The sequence below is a fragment of the Schistocerca americana genome, chromosome 5, assembly GCF_021461395.2.
Source record: "Schistocerca americana isolate TAMUIC-IGC-003095 chromosome 5, iqSchAmer2.1, whole genome shotgun sequence".
Taxonomy (NCBI): domain Eukaryota; kingdom Metazoa; phylum Arthropoda; class Insecta; order Orthoptera; family Acrididae; genus Schistocerca; species Schistocerca americana.
In genome coordinates, this window is record NC_060123.1 from 389319984 (window position 1) to 389342133 (window position 22150).

The 22150-nt window shown below is 40.4% G+C and overlaps 1 protein-coding gene across 4 annotated transcripts in view; it reads right to left on the bottom strand.

Moving 5' to 3' along the window:
- Window positions 1–22150, bottom strand: part of LOC124616130 (E3 SUMO-protein ligase PIAS3) — a 267104-nt gene that overhangs the window by 3131 nt on the left and 241823 nt on the right. The window contains exon 12 of one of the 4 annotated variants that reach the window (XM_047144399.1): window positions 3916–4028. The exons of the other annotated variants lie outside the window; for them this stretch is intronic. Coding sequence (XP_047000355.1) covers window positions 3937–4028 — 92 coding nt within the window. The 3' untranslated portion in view covers window positions 3916–3936. The remainder of the gene's footprint in view (window positions 1–3915; window positions 4029–22150) is intronic. 4 annotated transcript variants of the gene reach the window in all.

Genomic DNA, 22150 nt, shown 5'->3' on the forward strand with positions numbered 1-22150 from the left:
AGCAACATAAAACGTAAGTCTGCCAACACCAAAATACAGAAACACCATTCCTTGGGGGACACCTAACGAGAAAGAGAGAGAGAGAGAGAGAGAGAGAGAGAGAGAGAGAGAGAGAGAGCCCATTTTCACATTGAACTTTTGATCAATGTCAAATCGCACAAACTGTGATTTTTTTAAATTATTTATTTCCTATTGGTTTTGATCCTGTAATAGCCTAAGCCCATAATTCTGCACATGGACAAAACAAAAGGCAATTTAATCAACCACACATGACCAACTACATCTATCAGGAAGCATCAGCTAGGTCTGAGAACTTGTTTTGGTAAATGCTGTTTCCAAGTTGGGTCAGATTCAGTGAGTAGAGTTGGTGGAACATCAATGATATTTTGGTTTTGGCCATAAATTGCACGACGTTAAACACAATGTGACAGGGAGAATTTTGTGGTGGAGGAACCAATGTTTTGACTACAGGGGGATACTGAACATATACAGAGAAAGGCAGCACAAATGGTCACAGGTTTGTTTAATTCACGAGAGAGTGCCAAATAGATACTGATGAAACTAAACTGGAAGGCTCTTGAAGACAAATGTAAACTATCCTAAGAAAGTCTATTAATGAAGCTTCAAGAACCAGCTTTAAATGACTTCTCTACGGATATACTACAACCCCCTATCTATCACTCACACAGGGATAGCGAGGACAAGATTAGAATAATTACTGCACGCACAGAAGCATTCAAATCATTCTTCCTGTGCTCCATCTGTGAATGGAACAGGAAGAAACCCTAATAACTGGTACAATGAGATGTACCCTCTGCCTTGCACCTCATGGTGCTTTGCAGAGTATAGATGTAGATACATTCAAAAGCCAAGTACTCTTAGTATTCAACAGCTGTTATAAAATCTATAGAATGTGGCTGATGTAATCTTTTTATTGTTTATATTCTATCTCTCTTAATTAATGTATGAGAGTCCGCCCCTGGTATCTAGGTGGTCAGCGTGACCGAATGTCAATCCTAAGGGCCCGGGTTAGATTCCCGGCTGGGTTGGGGATTTTTTCCACTCAGGGACTGGGTGTTGTGTTGTCCTAATATTCATCATTTCATCCCCATCGAAGCACAAGTCGCCGATGTGGTGTCAAATCAAAAGACTTGCACCCGGCGAACTGTCTACCCGACAAGAGGCCCTAGTCACCGACATTTAGTTAATGTATGAGAGATTCTGCTGGATCTGGTTTCTGAAATGCGTATTTCCCATTTCTCAGTCAAAGTAATTGAAGTTATTAGAGAGAAGGAAGGAGGCTAGTGTTGGGCTGGATTCTCCCACTATGTGCCTCTGCTACACGAGCCTCTGAACCGCATGACCAAATATATTTATCAGGAAGCATCAGTTAGGACTAAGCACTTGTTTTGATAAATGCTGTTTTGAAGTTGGGCCAGATACAGCGAATAAGGTTGGTGTATTATCAATGACATTTTGGTTTTGGCCATAAATTGCCCGACATTTAACACTGTCTTGACAGGGACCATTTTGTGGTGGAGGAACCAATGCTTTGACTAACATAATGAAGACTGATTTTTCTACAGTTCCTTACATGATCACTGTATCATTTGGAGGTAGAAAGGCTGGTCAATCAAGATATCTGGGGAATAAATTTATGGCTGACTATCCAATTCTGGTGAGAGCTAACATAATGTTTATTGTTTTTTCAGGTGCAAAACTTTTCCCTCTTTTTAGTGCCTGTTTTGAAATCTCCCATGTGCACTTATTGTGTAAGTTTTTCATAAAACTGATGCCATGAAGATTTAAAAAACGAAACAGATGTTAGCATATTGTCTGTCATGTATAAAATTGCAAACTTGCTAAATAAGTGCAACAATGTGTACATAAACAAGCACTGTTACTTAATTGCTGTTTCCACCCAGATGATGGTTGGTCATCAGTCATCTGGTTGAAACAGTGTGATCCAAGAGATCCATTTGCATGCAAGAAGAGTGAGGTAGCAATGAAAAATAAGATGTTTATGAGAGAAAGTAAAGCTGGTGAGGTAGGACTGCTTCAGTGGAGGTGAGAAAACAAATATCTGTATGGTCTCTCTATATTTGGACATCAATACCTAGAAATGTAGTACAGTATTAATAGTTATTTAATTTCATTAACACTTTAGGAACGAAAGTTCATACTTGAAAGCCTCAATAAACTTGCTCTAACTACACGTACATATAAGCCTTGAATCTGTGTTACCTGGTGATGGGGACTTTATCCCCAAAAAGAGTTGTATGTAAAATACTGGTGTGTGTTGAATAGAGTGTGAGCAAGTGGTACATCAAGTATTAACTATTAACAAAATTAAATATATAATGCGTCATGGTCCTCAGAACAGACCTGTAAAGCTGTGAATATGGAGAGTTACATATATTTTTTGTTGTTAAGTTTGACTTATGTAAAAATACTACGTAAATTATCTCAGTTGTTAAATAAATAAATAAAAGCACTTGGAGAGACTGGAAGGACCCCAGGAACAAAATGCAGTATCAGTTCAGCAATGGGCAAAAATCCAGTCACAGTTTGCAACAAAATACACTAATGGATTTATTGAATCATGTGACAAACTGTTAGCCAATAATTATCTTCAGGAGAAACAAGAAATGTAGTACACATAAGATATATACACTATCCTACCTTTCAGAATACTTAATTTCTGAAAGTTAAGATAGTGTATGCAATTTTATAAGTTTCTAGTGGCAGTACTGACACCTGTACTGACACCTGAAGATAAGTACTGGTCAGCAATTCTGTCTCCTAATTTTATAGTTTACTCGTGAGAATTTTTTTTTTTGACACTACTGGAGTTTTATACTATATGTAAGACTTGACATTATCTGCTAAATGACCTATAAGTGAGTCAGTTTGTGCAATGGAGTTCAATGGGATGACTCTTAGTGAACAGTTTCCCAACTTAGTGTTATGTACAGAGGTATTTTATCATTTAGCATCAAAAGTTCTAATTTACTGAGTGAACCTCTATTCTAATTGTTAACACGCAATACTGCTGGTTCCCTTAAAATATGTTACAAACCCCCAATGTTGAGTGACCTGAGGTGACTCGGCAAGTTCCTGGAATGCCTATGTGGAAATGGCTAGATTTTTATTCAAACTACAAATCCCCAATTTGGCATACTAACCTTTTCCACTGTAACACATAATTCAGTACTATTGCTCTACACTACCCAACAAAACATTATGAGATGTTTGATAATACAAAGTTACAGTCTGCAAGTAGCAAAACAAAGACTAAAACAGCAGATCAACCAGTATAAGTTGTAGGCTGCAAGCCATAGATAGTATGTTATAGTGAAACTACATGCACAAGTGACTGATTCTAATTTACGTATTCTGCAACCAGTACACAGTCACTTACCAACCCAGCTGTAACTCACATCATCGAAAGTCCCACATATCTTATTCTATTTTTACAAATCTGTATGAGCTATTGCCATCTGTACAGAAAAAGAGCTTTTTTTAGCTGAAATGATATGGTTGAATAAGCACACATCTATAGTTTGTCTTAGTGTGACATATTTCACTCTAGCATGGGGCATGCAGTGACATTAAACAGATGCCAACTGAAAGCCAACTATGCTGGAACTCTGCTGCAAAATTCTAACCAGAACACGGAAAATTGTTTCCTAGTTTAACGCATAGTTTCAATTATCAAGATAATCCACGATTACTAATTAGTGTTCAAATGGATGCAATAGAAATTTATTTCAGAAGCGTATCTTCTGTTACCACGGCAGAGATAAAAATGCACTCTATTCCCTTAACATAAGCTTGCAAGAGTACCGAGTGTTATCTTAGATGTTACCACTATTTTGGAAGTGGGAAGAATAATGTCATCTGCAAACAACCTACCTCTAAAAATTTAAGGGAGCATTACAATTCCACAGTAGCATCAATGTGGACAGAATGACTAGAGGAAAACCGAAGTTGCAATGCAAAATCGGTTGATCGGTGAAGATTTATTCCTGAAATTGAGAAATAATGCTAAGAAAAGTGAGGTGCACACATCTGCTGTAGCAACAACACAACTACTTCAAATCAGTTTAATAAGGGCTGTAGCTTGAAAAAGTAACACTTAATACACTTTCTTCCTTGGAAAAGTTTGGACATTACATTCAAATTCACATGTAGCATAACAGACAGTTACACACAAGTTATCTGAAGATCGTTTTGAGGTTCAGAACTGTTACTTGTAACACCTTTATTCCAGATGAAAATGTGTCATGCTGCTACATAAGGCCACTACTGTATGCACCTCTAATAGCAACCATCTGAGCAAAGTTGTCTTTGAAAATGAATTAAATTTTCTTGTAAATGCTAAGAAAAAGTAATGTTCTTTGCTTTAATTTCCTTTAGTCCACTTCACATCTTAACAGTGATTTTGTCAAATGTGGGAACTACGGTTCAAGCATTTCATCTTCGTGAACTGGAAGGTGGTTATAACATATTTCCCACCATCATAAATTCAGTCTTCACCTAATTCTCGCCAGGACCTATAAAGCAAACACATGCTCATAATGTCTTTACAATACAGGTGTAAACTGGTTTATACATTAACACTGAATGATGGTAACAATAGATTTTCACAGCAATACTATCACTCAAATGTTAACATGTAACAAAAATGCAAATTGAGTCTGTCAATTCACCTTACTGCCTATTTTGTGTCTTTGATTTAGACTTATACAGATCAGCAGAACATTTTTATCAATGACATAAAGAGATACCACAAACAGTGCAATAGAACTGTAAGTTAATTTGTTGACTCGTTTATGGAGGACGTAGTAATAGGATCCCTGATGTAGACAATCAAAAAGAGTTGAAAATAAATAAGTTGCCAGGTCCAGTTAGAATCCCAGTTTGATTTTATAGAGAGAGATCTACGACACTGGCCCCTTACTTAGCATGCATTTATTGCGACTCTCTCGCCTAGCACAAAGCCCCAAGCAACTGGGAAAAAGCACAGGTGACTCCTGTATGAAGAATAAAAGATCAACACAAAAAATTACATATCAATATCGTTAATATCAGTTTGCTGCAGAATTCTTTAATATATTCTGAGTTTGACTATACAGGGTGTATACGTGGACAAGGAAAAAAAATTTCCGCGTTTCCCGGTTAAAAAACACTTTCTCCCAGATGAAAATACACTTTTTCCGTGTTAAGTTGGCTTGGTTCAAATGGCTCTGAGCACTATGGGACGCAACTTCCGAGGTCATTAGTCCCCTAGAACTTAGAACTAGTTAAATCTAACTAACCTAAGGACATCACACACATCCATGCCCGAGACAGGATTCGAACCTGCGACCGTAGCGGTCTCGCGGTTCCAGACTGCAGCGCCTAGAACCGCATGGCCACTTCGGCCGGGCCGTGTTAAGTGACAGTATACTCTTCCTCGGCACTGTAAAACTCATCAGTCCTATGGTTTTATATACGGGAGTAGAATTTCCCGGCACTTTAGAAAACGAAACTCAGAGGGTGGGAAAACACGTTTTGAAAGACCTTTGATGTGCAGCAACATGTACACTGCATATTTTCGTATTACAAAGGCATAAATTTGAATTCCACCAAACACCGCATGTTACTTTCCAAAACATTGAAATCGAGATTGCGATGCACTTTTGTAAGACAGTCATAGCTCCTGTCACGTGATCTTGCCAGCTGATGGCAGCATAGGACACATGATGTAGTGAGCCAATGGCAATATCACTCTTAAGTAGCGCGAACACACAAATAAGAAAAGTTAATGGTTTAAATTAATATACACAGCATTCACATATAATATTGGTCTCGAAGATTAATAAGCTGGAAGAGAAGCTAAGCTTTCACATATAATGTTGACCTTTTTTGCGCGTGTTACACTTTAAGATACGTCCCACAAATGTGCCAGTAAAACAACGTAAATGTCTGGTCTTTTGGGCTCGAAATTCTTCTAAATGGTCATCCTCAAAGAGTTGATTTTTAAATGAGAGTCAAACGCTTTGTGATTTAAGAAATTCATCGTACATTCTCGCACATAGTTCATCTGGCGTAAAAGGAAATCTGCTTTGAATTTAACGCTTTTCAAACCACCATTTGCAATATTTTCCCGCGACCTGTTAGAAATAGGTTCGTTTCAGCAGTTGCACGAGAAAGCCAAATAACAGGCGTCACCGCGCTTGCTCAGCTACGATGACACAGGAAGCCCATATGTTCGTATGTGTAAAACATTAAAAGATCTTACGTATGGCATAAAAGAAACAAGATATCAGATGATACTTCAAGAGCGTCGGAATTTCGTGAACCATACTAAAACGCATAATTCGGCTTAAAATGCACATTCGTATGTAAATTTTCTTGGAGTACCAGTACTGTATTATCTCATGTTTGGTTCTTTATTATGGCATAATGCCATATGTGCACTTGAAATGCAGTAAACAGTTGAAACTAGCCAATAGTGTGAAATCAAAAACTTCGTTTCAAATAAATTGACTGCCTCAGCAGAAAAGATTAACTTTAAGCCAAATCTCTTTACCAAACCGGCAAAAATAACTTCATTGTTCTGTCCGAAAGGTGGAAATAAAATCGGAAATTAATAACATATTTTAGATTTCCGTAATTATGCGAACATATTTTAATTCATTTGATAACTCTCGGCCACAAAAATCCGTTTTGTTATCATTTAACGTCAGAGCAATAAACGAAGAGGAAACAACAAAATCACTGAACGTAAACACAGGTCACGTGGACGCTCCCCACCACAACTCAGACTGCTCTGTGCATCAGTCCCAGATTTACTATATTTCCGAACCCAGGCGATATTAAGCAGTGGCGCCCAGCCACACTTCTGTAACCAGAAGCGGGATAAGGTACTACTCATACGCGACTCAACTACGCATGCTCAAGAGCCCGCCCGCAACAACTCAAAAGAATCTAATTTAAACAGTTTTCACGTCTCGCTCATCGGAGGCAGTTTGTTGTTTTAAAGCATTGCATAGTCTTCCAAAAGCCTTTGACACGCTTTGCTGTTGGCAGACGCTTGTACGAGCTCTGTTTTGTTGTTGTATACAGTGCATTTCCTTTGCAACTTAAGTTTTATTTTCGTTTTCTTTTTTCTCTTGTTCATGTTTTGTTACTGCAGTATTTTTCTGCTGTAGCGGTATACAGTAATATCCTTTGTTAGAGTATTGGTTCTTACCAGTCAATATCACAAAAATTTAACTGAAAGCTGAAACAATGAAAAATTCCCGGAATTCTAAACAATTCCCGGGTTTTTCCCGGATGAAAAAATTCCCGGGTTTTCCCCGGATCTCCCGGTTGTCCCGGGTCGTATACACCCTGCTATAGTAAATTTCCTTGAACAATATTATGAAAAGGACAGATTGCTACTCACTGTAAAGATGACACACTGAGGCACAGACAGGCACAACAAAAGGACTGTTACACATTTAGCTTTCGGCCAAAGCCTTCTCCAGAAAAGTATTACAGACACACATTCACACAAGCAAACACACCTCAAGCCGCTTTGGCCCCACTGCAGATGATTAACAACGGCCTGTGCACGCGGACTAGGTTTCCAGATATGTGAATCACTGGAAGACTTCTGAAGTAATAGACTCCAGTATGTTGTCCTCGATGGCGAGTGTTCATCAGAGACAAGGGTGTTATCAGGAGTGCCCCAGAGAGATGCGATAGGACCGACGTAAATATTTTAAGATGTGACCAAAAATCTTCCATTCAAAGGCTGCACAATCCAGAATCCTATGCCAATCAAGCAAAACCACTGTGAGCATTGAGGCAATCATACCAATAAAGCACCAGGTGGAAGATACCAGTTTGGTAAAACACCGTATTCTGCTATGCGAAAAAGTCCGCAACTGCCTGCTGCACATTCTCATCCAACAGGAATCATCAACCCTTCAAGGTCTTTTTAACGGATCAAAGGCATGATAATTTCATAAGGAGAGATCAGGAGTGCAGGATGGGCAATTGAATGTCACCCACTTGAGTTGGTGTAACTTCTGCGTTATGACATTTGCGATATGGGAACGTGCATTATCAGGAAGCAGCACCTCTTACCACATAGAATTTGGTGCACCATACCCCAACAATGGTTTTCGACAGACATGTTGCCCGTACATATTCTCCATTCTCTGATGGATGTGTACCACTGTTTGTCCTTTGGGAGCCAAGAACAGAACAACAGCACGAGGTCCTCGTTGGAAGCATTTGGTAATAACGTCGCCTCAGTTCAAGTTTCTGCATTTACTGCACGCACATTGGAAGGACACGAATGTAACACTAAATCCCTGTTTACATGCCAGTATTTATATGCCCACAACAGATTCATGCTACATTGCATATATGCCGCAGCAATGCCCTCAAACAGAAACTTTTTTTGATTGCCCCCTATACCTGAATGATCTGACAGAAAGAGTGAACAGCAATCTGTGGTTGTTTGCTGATGATGGTGTGGTGTACACAAAGGTGACTGTAAGGGAATACAAGATGACTTGGACGGAATTTATAATTGGTGTTATGAGTGGGAGCGTGCTCTAAATGTAGAATACGGTTCGTTAATGCAGATGAGTAGGAAAAACAATCCTGAAATGTCCAGTAGAAAGCACTAACAGTGGGCTGCTTCATGCAGTCCTATCAATTAAATATGGGTGAATGTTGCAAAACATTATGAAATCAAACAAACCCTTAAGGACATTAATAGAGTGAGTTGGTTGGTTGATTCGAGGTTAAGGGTCAAACAGCAAGGCCATCAGTTCCTCAATCCAGGGGTATTTTATCCGTAATGAGTGATGCCTGTGAAGTACTGATGATGAAAGCAAGTGGAAATGGTAAAATTGAGGCACTGAAGACAAGCCAGAGTTGACAAGTGGGCATCCCCAGGGCCTTGCCTGTGATGGTAGTCATCCCACACACTCCTGCTCGAGTTTATCTAGGCGTTTAAGAGCACCCACTATTTAGCATAGCACTATCTCTAAAACAGGAAAGGAAAAAAAAACCATGTCTAAATGCAATTAAAGGAAAGTAAGACGAATCAAAGAGTGAACTGTCATGGAAGTTGGAGTCAGAAGTCCCTATGACCTACTGTGCGGTGTGAGACACCTCAACCCCAACCATCCCACCCCTGCCCCGAAGGTAGCTTGATGTCTTATATCTGAAAACGAAAACCATTTTCATGGAAGAAACAGGGATACAGTTCAACTGTCTGTGAATTGCATACCGATATTTTGAGGCAAAGGATTTATAAGTCTTAGCATGGAGAACCAGAAGAAGGGGGCATTCCACTAGGATGTGAGACTCCACAACTACAATGTGGGGGTGACTCATGTAAAATGAAACTATGGGTTAGCCACATATGACCAATGTGGAAGCAACACAGGACACTGGATTTCCTTCTGAAAAGAACTGAATGAGGAGTGCACTCTCTTTGATAGTGGGGAGTTTATTAGAGAGGCCAACAGCCACATGGCAATCTATCTCTGAGCGAGCTGAGGTCATATTAGCACCCGCAAACCCACACCTGGAACTGTCTACACATATGGAGGACGAGTAATTGCTCCTCTAGCCAAACGGATGGCCAGTTCATCCCTGGGATACTCTCATGCCTTGGGACCCAGAGAGAAACTGACCAATCAGTGTGGCCAAGTTCAGTGAGAAGCTCATGAATAGCATAGGCCACAGAATGACAAGAGTAACATCAGTCAATAGCCTGAAGACTACTCTATGAGTCACACATATCAAATGCAGTTAAGGGAGGCCCATTTCATTTCATAAAGAGAAAGCCTCTGTTAATGGCTATCGGATCTACAGTAAAAACACGAAATGTTCCTGACAACGAAAGGTGTTTCTGACCAGCAGGCGATGTAACAGCATATCCTGCCCTATCCAAAGTTTTAAGAGCAGTCATAGTACAAAATGTTACCACCCTTAAACTCCAGAAGAACTGTACATAACAGACACTGAAAGGTCATGGGGATGACAGACTTTAGGATCTTGAAATAGATTGAGCCTAATATATGGTTAGGGCAACAACCAAAGGGTGTACGCGAGAAAACACAGGGTGCACATTCCAGGGAGGGGAAGCAAAGATCGTGCGAGGCGCATTCCAACTAATAGTCCCACCTGTGGGTGAGTGTCAAAAGTTCAATGACACTTGCAAGCAAAAAGAGTGGGCTAAGTGGGATGATCATGGAACTGTCAGGTGGCGATTGCATAAAAGACCAAGAGTTGGTACCATGTGAACTAAGGAGGTAAGATCCTTGATTTGGCAAAGAGACAGACTGCAGGACTATTCCAGTTGTTTCCTGTGGCCAGATGAACTCCACAATAATGGACTGTGTCTAACAATTTTATAGCTGAAGGTGCTGCTGAGCCATAAACTGGCAACCATAGGCCAGCCGAGATGATATCACAGCCCAGTAAATACAGATATGACTAGAATACTCTGTACATCAAGAGTTGTGGCAAGGAAGCAGAGAGCTTTAGGCTTCACATGTAACTAGTCTTTAATTGACGAATATGGGGCAGCCAAGTCAGCTTTCTACTAAACAGAAGCCCCAAAAAATGGGACTGTGCAACGACGTCAAAGTGCTGGGTATCCAAGTAGAGTTCCGGGCCAGGACGGACTGTGGCACCATGAAAGAAATGCATGACCCACATTTTTGCAGGAGAGAATTGGAAACCAGGGGAAAGGGCCCACACAGAGGTCCATTGGTTGGCACTTGGGAGCTGATGTTCAGCTGAGGCTAATGTGTGGGAGCTGTACCAGAAGCAAAAGTCATCAACATACAGTGCAGAGGTAACCAGCGGCCCAAAAGAGATCACTAGCCCATTGCTGGCAATGAGGAAGAGTGTGATAGCCAGGACAAAGCCCTGTGGGATGCCATTCTGCTGAACCCGTTGAGAGATCAATGAAGGTACCAGACTCAAACCTGGAACAACCACTGAATAAAAATTGGTAAGGAGGCACGAAGGCCCAAGTTACTGAATGTAAGTAAAATGTGATGGCTTGAAGTGGTGTCATGTGCCCTATGTAGGTCAAAAAGGCCTGCAATGAGGTTTGGCATTTAACCTGTAGGACTGCTGTTTCCAAACGGACCAAATGGTTGGCTGTGGATCCTTCTCCCTTGGAAACCACACTGGCAGGGAGAAAAAGGCTCCAAGCCAGGATAATCTGCCGGCACTCAATTTCAAGCAGTTTGCAGAGCACGTAGGTGAGGCTAGTTAGTTGGTAGCTGTTGAGAGAAGTTGGATTTTTGCCTGGCTTAAGGACTGGGACAAAATACTGAAGGGGCGAAGCCTTCGGGCTACATCAGGTTGAAGATCGTACGTAGAAGCAGTCTTTGAGTAACATTCATGTGTTTGAGTATCTGATCATGAACTGAACTGGGGCCGTATTGTGAGATGAGGCAAGAGCCTGATACAGTTACCCGTCGTCAGTGAAAGATTCATTATATGATTCCGCTTAGCGGGGGCTGAACATAGAGGGACATTTCTTCAACTAGTCATTTCTGCAGTTAAAAGCTAACTGGATAAAAAGATGGCATTGCTGCCACAATGTGGTTTGCAAGATGTTCTTCAGCAAGAACCATAGTGATGCTACGAAGACCATTGTGAAGGACAGGATCTGGAACATTTGATGATCACTGGCAGCACAGAAGACTATGGAACTTGGCCCCTACCCGGAGTGAAGAGGCAGACGTTTCTGGATAGGAGACATAGTGCTTCCAGCATTCCTTCTTACTTCATTTAATAGGATAGTGAGCCTACCAGAAAAAGATGCTTAAAATGATAAGGTTCATCTGCAAAGGATGATATTAACATTTGTTTCATTTAAAAAGCTATGAGTTTTCACATATAAAATTTGGAGGTATTACTTTTCAGCATGCCCTCGCAATTCCAGCAAGTGAAGGTCATGTCCATGACAGTTCCGCTGAATGATCATGTTATGGGTTTCCAGGTTACGAGTGAAGGGGTTGCGAGAACTCATCACACCCGAGTATCACTGCCTGTCATTGATGGGGATGAAACCATATCACTGAGCACTGGTTCAGAATCCGACAGCATGGGGGGCGTGGTCCCTCTGGTGTCACCAGAGTAACCTTGTCCTGTTTTCCTGCTCCTCCTCCTACTCCTGAGCCCTTGGTGGCCTGGATTCTTTCTTGGGCCTGTCCACAATGAGTGTGGGTATGGATGAAGAGTGGAAGCCTTGAGACCAAAGGTTGCCATTCCTTCAGCTATTGTCTAGCATCTGGTATCTGGTACATGGGGTTAGGGGTCTCAAGAAGGGGGCCTGTCACTGATTGATGCTGGAGGAGGAAGATGCTTCTCCGGTTGGGTGCGCGAAGTGGTTCCCGAAGAGGGTGACACAGGAACCACAAGAGAGGAGGACGATGGGAAAACTGGTTTTCAAAAAAGTTGAGGCCGTGGGACCAATGGCTGTCACTTTCATATAATTAGCTGTCAGATAAACATGTTGTAGGTTTTTGTATTTTTTTACATGCCTCAGTGTATGACAGGTGATAAGAAATTTCTATTCCTGTGTTTTCTCTTCTTCCTTGAAGACTGGGCAAACTGCTGAATGAGTAGGATGATCATTTGTGCAACTGACACGTAAAGGTGGTTGTTCACAAGGACTATTTTTGTGGAGTGCTCGTTTGCAGTTAACCAGGTTTTGGGTTTCCCGTGCAGCGGGATGACGTATAATCAAAGAACAAGCATCAAAAGTTCCTCATGGGTGGTGGGAGATAAGGTTTCATGTCACACCTGTAAACCATAACTATTATTTTTCCAGGAGGACTTTCCCTACAAACACAAAGGTCAAGAACCTATATTATTCTTCTATCCTCAGGGTCTTTGTTGATGCATCGGACAGAATGTACACCTCGCTGCTGAAGATCAGCTCATACTTCCTTGTCTGCCTGGAGCATAGCTCCGAGGAATATCACTCCTTGTACCATACTCAAAATCTTGTGTGGAGCAATGGTCACTGGTACGCCACCCAGATGTACACATGCCAAGGGTCTATAATCACTAGCATTGCACATTTTTCCTAATGACTCAATTTCTCCAAATTTACCTTTAATATGATCCTTAAAAAATAATAGCTTTGTTATAGTGAAAGTACTCCCACAAGTTTGAGCACATACTATGTATTGAATAAACTGATTCACTCTTAGATGTCTGCCTTGTCCCTCTTACTATGGGCACCCAGGGGAAAGCAGTATGATTGTAACTGTCCACATTGAAATTTCAATTCCTGTCTGAAGAGATGGCCAGATCAGAATGGCCATTGTTTTGGCATAATTTGTTTCATGTGTGAAACATCCATCCTGATGCCACCTACTCTGACCAAGGGCCTTCTCCAAGGGTACCACCCAGCTGCAGTGAAGGCTACCTGGCACGGCAGCCACTGCCCACGTAGACAGGGCACCAATTCCTTGACATGTGTGTGTCATCCAGCAATATGGGCACTGAGGCTTTAGGAGTACAATGTCACAGTGGTATACAAAATCCACCACAAACACAAGGACAATGGCTGCCTTTCAAGGAATCCTTTGTCAGAACATAGCAGCATAGCTGCTGAACAGAGTAAAAAATCTAACACTGCTGAGAAACAAAGAAACCCTGAAGGAGGAGGAACTGACGAAAGGAGAATTCCAATTAATAAATGGAGCACTGTGTAGGAGGAACTATGAACCCTAGTCAGTCCACACTCCAAAAAATTTGGTAGATGAAGGTCAAACTCAGAAGGGGACCATAAATTACTTCAGCCTTACTTTCTTGGTATATTCTTTCATTTACTACCTTTTGGCTGAACGTAGGAAATTGCTGGTCTGATACCAAAGGACCTTGCCGTTGGTGGGGAGGCTTGCGTGCCTCAACAATACAGATAGCCGTACCGTAGGTGCAACCACAATGGAGGGGTATCTGTTGAGAGGCCAGACAAACGTGTGGTTCCTGAAGAGGGGCAGCAGCCTTTTCAGTAGTTGCAGGGGCAACAGTCTGGATGATCGACTGATCTGGCCTTGTAACACTAACCAAAATGGCCTTGCTGTTCTTGTACTATGAACGGCTGAAAGCAAAGGGAAACTACAGCCGTAATTTTTCTTGAGGGCATGCAGCTTTACTGAATGATTAAATGATGATGGCGTCCTCTTGGGTAAAATATTCCGGAGGTAAAATAGTCCCCCATTCGGATCTCCGGGCAGGGACTACTCAAGAGGACGTTGTTATCAGGAGAAAGAAAACTGTCGTTCTACGGATCGGAGCGTGGAATATCAGATCCTTTAATCGGGCAAGTAGATGAGAAAATTTAAAAAGGGAAATGGACAGGTTAAAGTTAGGTATAGTGGGAATTAGTGAAGTTCGGTGGCAGGAGGAACAAAGCTTCTGGTCAGTTGAATACAGGGTTATAAATACAAAATCAAATAGGGGTAATGCAGGAGTAGGTTTAATAATGAATAAAAAAATAGGAGTGTGGGTAATCTACTACAAACAGCATAGTGAACGCATTATTGTGGCCAAGATAGACACGAAACCCATGCCTACTACAGTAGTACAAGTTTATATGCCAACTAGCTCTGCAGATGATGAAGAAATTGATGAAATGTATGACGAGATAAAAGAAATTATTCAGGTAGTGAAGGGAGACAAAAATTTAATAGTCATGGTTGACTGGAATTCGAGAGTAGGAAAAGGGAGAGAAGGAAACATAGTAGGTGAATATGTATTGGGGCTAAGAAATTAAAGAGGAAGCCGCCTGGTAGAATTTTGCACAGAGTATAACTTAATCATAGCTAACACTTTGTTTAAGAATCATGAAAGAAGGTTGTATACATGGAGGAACCCTGGAGATACTAAAAGGTATCTGATAGATTATATAATCGTAAAACAAAGATTTAGGAACCAGGTTTTAAATTGTAAGACATTTCCAGGGGCAGATGTGGACTCTGACCACAATCTATTGGTTATGAACTGTAGATTAAAACTGAAGAAACTGCAAAAAGGTGGGAATTTAAGGAGAAGGGACCAGGATAAAATGAAAGAACCAGAGGTTGTACAGAGTTTCAGGGAGAGCAAAGGGAACAATCGACAGGAATGGAGGAAAGAAATACAGTAGAAGAAAAATGGGTTGCTTTGAGGGATGAAACAGTGAATGCAGCAGAGGATCAAATAGGTAAAAAGACGAGGGCTAGTAGAAACCCTTGGGTAACAGAAGAAATATTGAATTTAACTGATGAAAGGAGAAAATATAAAAATGCAGTAAATGAAGCAGGCAAAAAGGAATACAAATGTCTCAAAATGACATCGACAGGCAGTGCAAAATGGCTAAGTAGGGATGACTAGAGGACAAATGTAAGGATGTGGAGGCTTATCTTACTAGGGGTAAGATAGATATTGGCTACAGGAAAATTAAAGAGCTTTGATGGAAACCCAGTTCTAAGCAAAGAAGGGAAAGCAGAAAGGTGGAAGGAGTATATAGAGGGTCTATACAAGGGCGATGTACTTGAGGACAATATTATGGAAATGGAAGAGGATATAGATGAAGATGAAATGGGAGATATGATACTGCGTGAAGAGTTTGACAGAGCACTGAAAGACCTGAGTCGAAACAAGGCCCCCGGAGTAGACAACATTCCATGAGAACTACTGACAGCCTTGGGAGAGCCAGTCCTGACAAAACTCTACCATCTGGTGTGCAAGATGTATGAGACAGGCGAAATACCCTCAGACTTCAAGAAGAATATAATAACTCCAATCCCAAAGAAAGCAGGTGTTGACAGATGTGAAAATTACCGAACTATCAGTTTAACAAGTCACAGCTGAAAAATACTAACGCGAATTCTTTACAGACGAATGGAAAAACTGATAGAAGCCGACCTCGGGGAAGATCAGTTTGGATCCCGTAGAAAAGTTTGAACACAAGAGGCAATACTGACTCTACGGCTTATCTTAGAAGAAAGATTAAGGAAAGGCAAACCTATGTTTCTAGCTTTTGACAATGTTGATTGGAATACTCTCTTTCAAAATCTGAAAGTGGCAGGGATAAAATACAGGGAGCAAAACGCTATTTAAAATTTGTACAGAAACCAGATGGCAGTTATAAGAGTCGAGGAGTATGAAAGGGAAGCAGTGGTTGGGAAGGGAGTGAGACAGGGCTGTAGCCTCTCCCCGAAGCTATTCAATCTGTATATTGAGCAAGCAGTAAAGGAAACAAAAGAATAGTTCGGAGTAGGTATTAAAATCCATGGAGAAGAAACAAAAACTTTTGAGGTTCGCCGATGACATTGTAATTCTGTCAGAGACATCAAGGGACTTGGAAGAGCAGTTGAATGGAATGGACAGTGTCTTGAAAGGAGGGTATAAGATGAACATCAACAAAAGCAAAACGAGGATAATGGAATGTAGTCGAATTAAGTCAGGTGATGCTGAGGGAATTAGATTAGGAAATGAGACACTTAAAGCAGTAAAGGAGTTTTGCTATTTGGGGAGCAAAATAACTGATGATGGTTGAAGTAGAGAGGATATAAAATGTAGACTGGCAATGGCAAGGAAACCGTTTCTGAAGAAGAGAAATTTGTTAACATCGAGTATAGATTTAAGCGTCAGGAAGTTGTTTCTAAAAGTATTTGTATGGAGTGCAGCCATGTATGGAAGTGAAACGTGGACGATAAATAGTTTAGACAAGAAGAGAATAGAAGCTTTCGAAATGTGGTGCTACAGAAGAATGCTGAAGATTAGATGGGTAGATCACGTAACTAATGAGGAGGTATTGAATAGAATTGGGGAGAAGAGGAGCTTGTGGCACAACTTGACTAGAAGAAGGGATCTGTTGGTAGGGCGTTTTCTGAGACATCGAGGGATCACCAATTTAGTATTCGATGACAGCATGGAGGGTGAAACGCGTAGAGGGAGACCAAGAGATGAATACACTAAGCAGATTCAGAAGGATGTAGGGTGCAGTAGGTACTGGGAGATGATGAAGCTTGCACAGGATAGAGTAGCATGGAGAGCTGCATCAAACCAGTCTCAGGACTTAAGACCAAAACAACAATAACAACGACAACATCAAAGGCTGCCGCCATGAGAAAAAGAGCAATAGAAGGAAGAATAGTCAGAGATGAGAGATCGCAGCACAGGGAAGGAAGCAGATGATGGCAAATTTTCGACTTCAGTTTACTGGGGGAATTTATAGGGAAGTGTGGTTCATCTGTAAACAAGACTGGATATAGAACACCAGTGTGCCCCATTCTTGAATACTGATCATGTATTTGGGATCCCAACAAGGTCACACTAAAGGAAGACATCAAAGTAATTCAGAGATGAGATCCGTTATCCGTAGATTTATTCAACACGCGAGTTTTATGGAGATCCTTAGTGAATTCTAGTGGGAATTCCTGGAGAGAAGACGACATTCTTTTTGTGGAACATTACTAAGAAAATATAGGGAATTGGCATTTCAAACCGACTATGGAAAGATTCTACTGCCACCGGCATACGTTTCACATAAAGACCACAAAGACAATATAAAAGAAATTAAGGCTTTTATGGAGGCAAATAGACATTGCTTTTCTCTCATTGAGAAAAGGAAATGACTGGTAGTGGTATAAGGTACCTTCCGCCATACACCATAAAGTAACTTGTTGAGTACATATGTACGCACATGTAAATGCAGATTAAATTATGTCGATGAGCGAATTCTACAATTTAGTATATTTTCCCAGTGCTGAAGAAGTAATGATTTCACCTTTTGTTGGAAGTTAAAATTATCTACTATATGTGTTACAACACTTGGTAAGTGGTCAAAGACTTTTATGGTGTGGCACTTCATTCCATTTTGTGTCATACTATGGCTGAGTAAAAGATAGTACAAGCAATTTCTCCTTTTAGTATTATATTTTTAAATGTTACTGTTGTTTTATAACAGCGTTATTGTTGACGACTAACTTCATAAAGGAGTAAATATACTGCGATACTGTTTTCAGTATGCCCAACTGTTTAAAGAACTGTCCACAAGAGGTTTTAGAGTAGACACTACTTATAACCTTTATTACACACTTCTAATACATTAGAGAAGTTAAGCTTCCTTGTCAAGATCTGTAATAATAAACTTTATTCTCGATACCCGGTTTCAGTAATCAATGTTACCATCTTTAGATCTGGAAAGCATTTATACAATGTGACTACATACAAGACAGTTGTAATATGCATTTTGATGTATAAAAAAAAGAAAGAAAAAGGGTACCTTGAAAGACAGGTTATTTATGTCTTAAAATAACAGTAAAAGTTCTCTTCTTCATGAACTGGCACTTACGTAACAGACTAGAAGGCTGAAACATCGGCTTATCAAAATTAAAACAACTATATAGACAGTTATTCACCAAATACATCTGTCTTATCTCACTCAAAACAGAGTACAAATTTTAAAGTACAGGGGTAAAAATACAATCTGGGCTTCTACAATGTCATTAAAGTAGTAGTGTAAGCTGTGGTTACATCACTGTAACAACAATGTACACAAATAATAACAGAGTAAAAAATTTTATCACAAAAATGTGGAAATATTATCATCCGCTGGGTTTACACAAAGTCATTTTGGTAATCTGGGCCCCTACAACGTCACTGCAGCAGCAGTGTAAGCTATGGTTACATCCAAAGTAACAACAATGTACTTAAATAGTACCATAGTAAAAATAATTTTTTTGTAATGTGGAAGTACAGTTATTAGCAATGTTTACACTTCTTTTTGGCAACCATCCATCTGCAGAAGCACCCGAGTAAAAATCACAGAAAAAAAAAAAGGAATAATAACAATATTAGTTCAGTGTGGTAGTAGTAGATTGACGATGTAATCACCTATTCCAGAGACACAGTCCATCTGTACACTGTAATCTCATTATAGTGTGAATGCTAATAATGTGGAACAGCCCTAAAAAAAAGAAAAAAGTTTAAAAATTTATAGCCAAATAATTATTATTTGCAGAAGCTAAAATATTATTCTTTTCACGTGCTTTGCGACATTGACATCAATATCAGATGCAGTTAGCATTACTGATATAAGTTATAACGTAATACATGTTTAGTAATTTATGAAATCCACAAACACAAATATATAAGGATATAAGATGAACATCAACAAAAGCAAAACGAGGAAAATAACTGATGATTATCGAAATAGAGAGGATATAAAATGTAGACTGGCAATGCCAAGGAAAGCTTTTCTGAAGAAGAGGAATTTGTTAACATTGAGTATATATTTAAGTGTCAGGGAGTCGTTTCTGAAAGTATTTGTATGGAGTGTAGCCATGTATGGAAGTGAAACGTGGACGATAAATAGTTTGGACAAGAAGAGAATAGAAGCTTTCGAAATGTGGTGCTACAGAAGAATGCTGAGGATTAGATGGGTAGATCACATAACTAATGAGGAGGTATTGAATAGAATTGGGGAGAAGAGGAGCTTGTGGCACAACTTGACTAGAAGAAGGGATCGGTTGGTAGGACATGTTCTGAGGCATCAAGGGATCACAAATTTAGCATTGGAGGCCAGCATGGAGGGTAAAAATCGTAGAGGGAGACCAAGAGGTGAATACACTAAGCAGATTCAGAAAGATGTCGGTTGCAGTAGGTACTGGGAGATGAAGAGGCTTGCACAGGATAGAGTAGCATGAGAGCTGCATCAAACCAGTCTCAGGACTGAAGACCAGAACAACAAACACAAATATACAGCCATAAAAAATGTAAACAAATTTCTTTTACACTTTGGAAATGTAATGTTACAAACCTGACAGTCACAAAGTAATTTCAGTAGCAGTGTACACTGGAGCTATAGTCCGAGACCATCCTGTGTAATCATACAATAAAAGTAAACATAATTATTTAAAAAAAACGCTGAAGTGTAGTTACAAACTGGGCTTACACAAAGTCATTTAGATAACAGTCTACACTGTGGTTACATCTAAGTGAACACCACATGAATAGAAACTACAGTAACAGTGTAGCATACTTAATTCAACGTCGTAGCAGTAGAAGGATAATGTGATGGCCCACATCCATGTCACAGTCAATGCTTACCAAGTATTCCCTGGGTATACTACTTAAAAATAGAATTATCACAATAATTAAGTGATGGGATTAAGTCAACGAGCAACAGCACGCTGACCCATACGGCACAGCTCTAGGCAAGAAAAATAAAAGTCATTTGCTAAGTATATGATACCTCACAGATAACACTCCATTATTGTGCTGGATATGCGCAGTATTATCGTTCACTGCCTGGAATTCATATTTTCATTTATCAGTACAGAAGAGATGTCAGGAACATTACAAGTGGAAAAACATGTAGCTAAATGTCTACGTGTATAGTAGTATCACTGTTTATTAGGGCAACCTGTCCGTGAAGGTTTCCACAGACACAGCATTGGTGGCAAGGAATGTATAACTTAAAGGTGCTGATAGTAGCCTGTAGCAATCCTTCAAAAAGATCGTCAATTTAAATGAATCAGTCCCAATGCAAAATTTAGAGTCATCTTATCATCTGGTTAATGAATGACAAAAATGGCAAAATGTATTAATTTATAGGATAAGCCGCTTGTACGCCCATTAAAGTATATATTGGATAATGTGTACAATGGGGTAGATGACTCAATGGATACATAAAATAGAAACATAGCCTCACAAGAGACAGAATCAGTGGCCCAATGGTTACTAATGCACGGATTATGCAGGTGGACTGAAATACTGATGAACCGCTTCAAGAACAGACTGGCTACGATGAATAGTAGAGAATATTTACTGTTATAACATAAGTGCAATAAAGTAGCAACATCGTGGCCGGACATCTACGTGTATGACGTGGACGGACACGGATATGTTTGTATAGGCACACGACAGCGAGGTCCTTAGCGTCCACGCAAAAACAGACTGAGACGAGTGTCAGTAAAAGGAAGATAAAACAGCACATAAAACACAGGTAACAAATGTTGGAAAACTATGTGCGTACCTGCACAGAACCGTGGAACAAGGTATTGCATCAGTAGTAAAACATTAATGACACAGGAAGAAAGTATATAAGGAGCTAAAACAATATAGCAGCAGATGGACGTTGCTGGCTGAGCACGAGAATTGAAAAAAGGGGGAAGTCAGCTACCCCCAATGCACACTAAAACCTCCAGCCTAAAAGTTTAGGCCCGAATCAAGACACATCACAATCAAGACACATCACAATCAAGACACATCACAATCAAGACACATCACAATCAAGACACATCACAATCAAGACACATCACAATCAAGACACATCACAATCAAGACACATCACAATCAAGACACATCACAATCAAGACACATCACAATCAAGACACATCACAATCAAGACACATCACAATCAAGACACATCACAATCAAGACACATCACAATCAAGACACATCACAAAACTTTAAAACATTAATCACACTCGTCTCATCACCAGCAAAACGGGGGACCCTCTCGTCATAGCAAAAAGCTATGTGTGAAAGAGCAGTGCTCAATTCTAAGACGAATGAGGGTCACTTCATCCCACATAAGCAACTGGCAAGAGGAACACTATGGCTGGGTTGTTGACTTACACCAACTGTGGCTTATTAGCCATCACTGCCCACAACTGCAGGAACTTCCTGTGTACAGCGGAAATGACGGCCTGCAAGGGAATAGGACACTGTGCCACATCCTGTCCTCTGCAGGCTTCCTTGGCAGCCCGATCTGCCTGTTCATCTCATACCTATATGACCTGGCACCCAGCAGAAAGACATATCCTTATACTGCATTGGAGCAAGTACCGTTGGTCATATATCAGCTGGCCCAACTCCTCAGCTGGGTACAGATTCTGTAACGATTGTAAGGAACTAAGGGAATTGGAGCAAATGAGAAACCGTTTGCTCCAAATATGACGCATCTGCTCCAGTGCCTTCAGGGTCGCATGGAGCTCTGCTGAGAAAACAGTATACTCGTCAGGAAGGCGAATCATGGTGACAGGGTCCGAGAACACGACAGAGCAGTCATGAAATTCTCTTGTTTGGAGCCATCAGTGTACACTACTCTAAAACCATGATG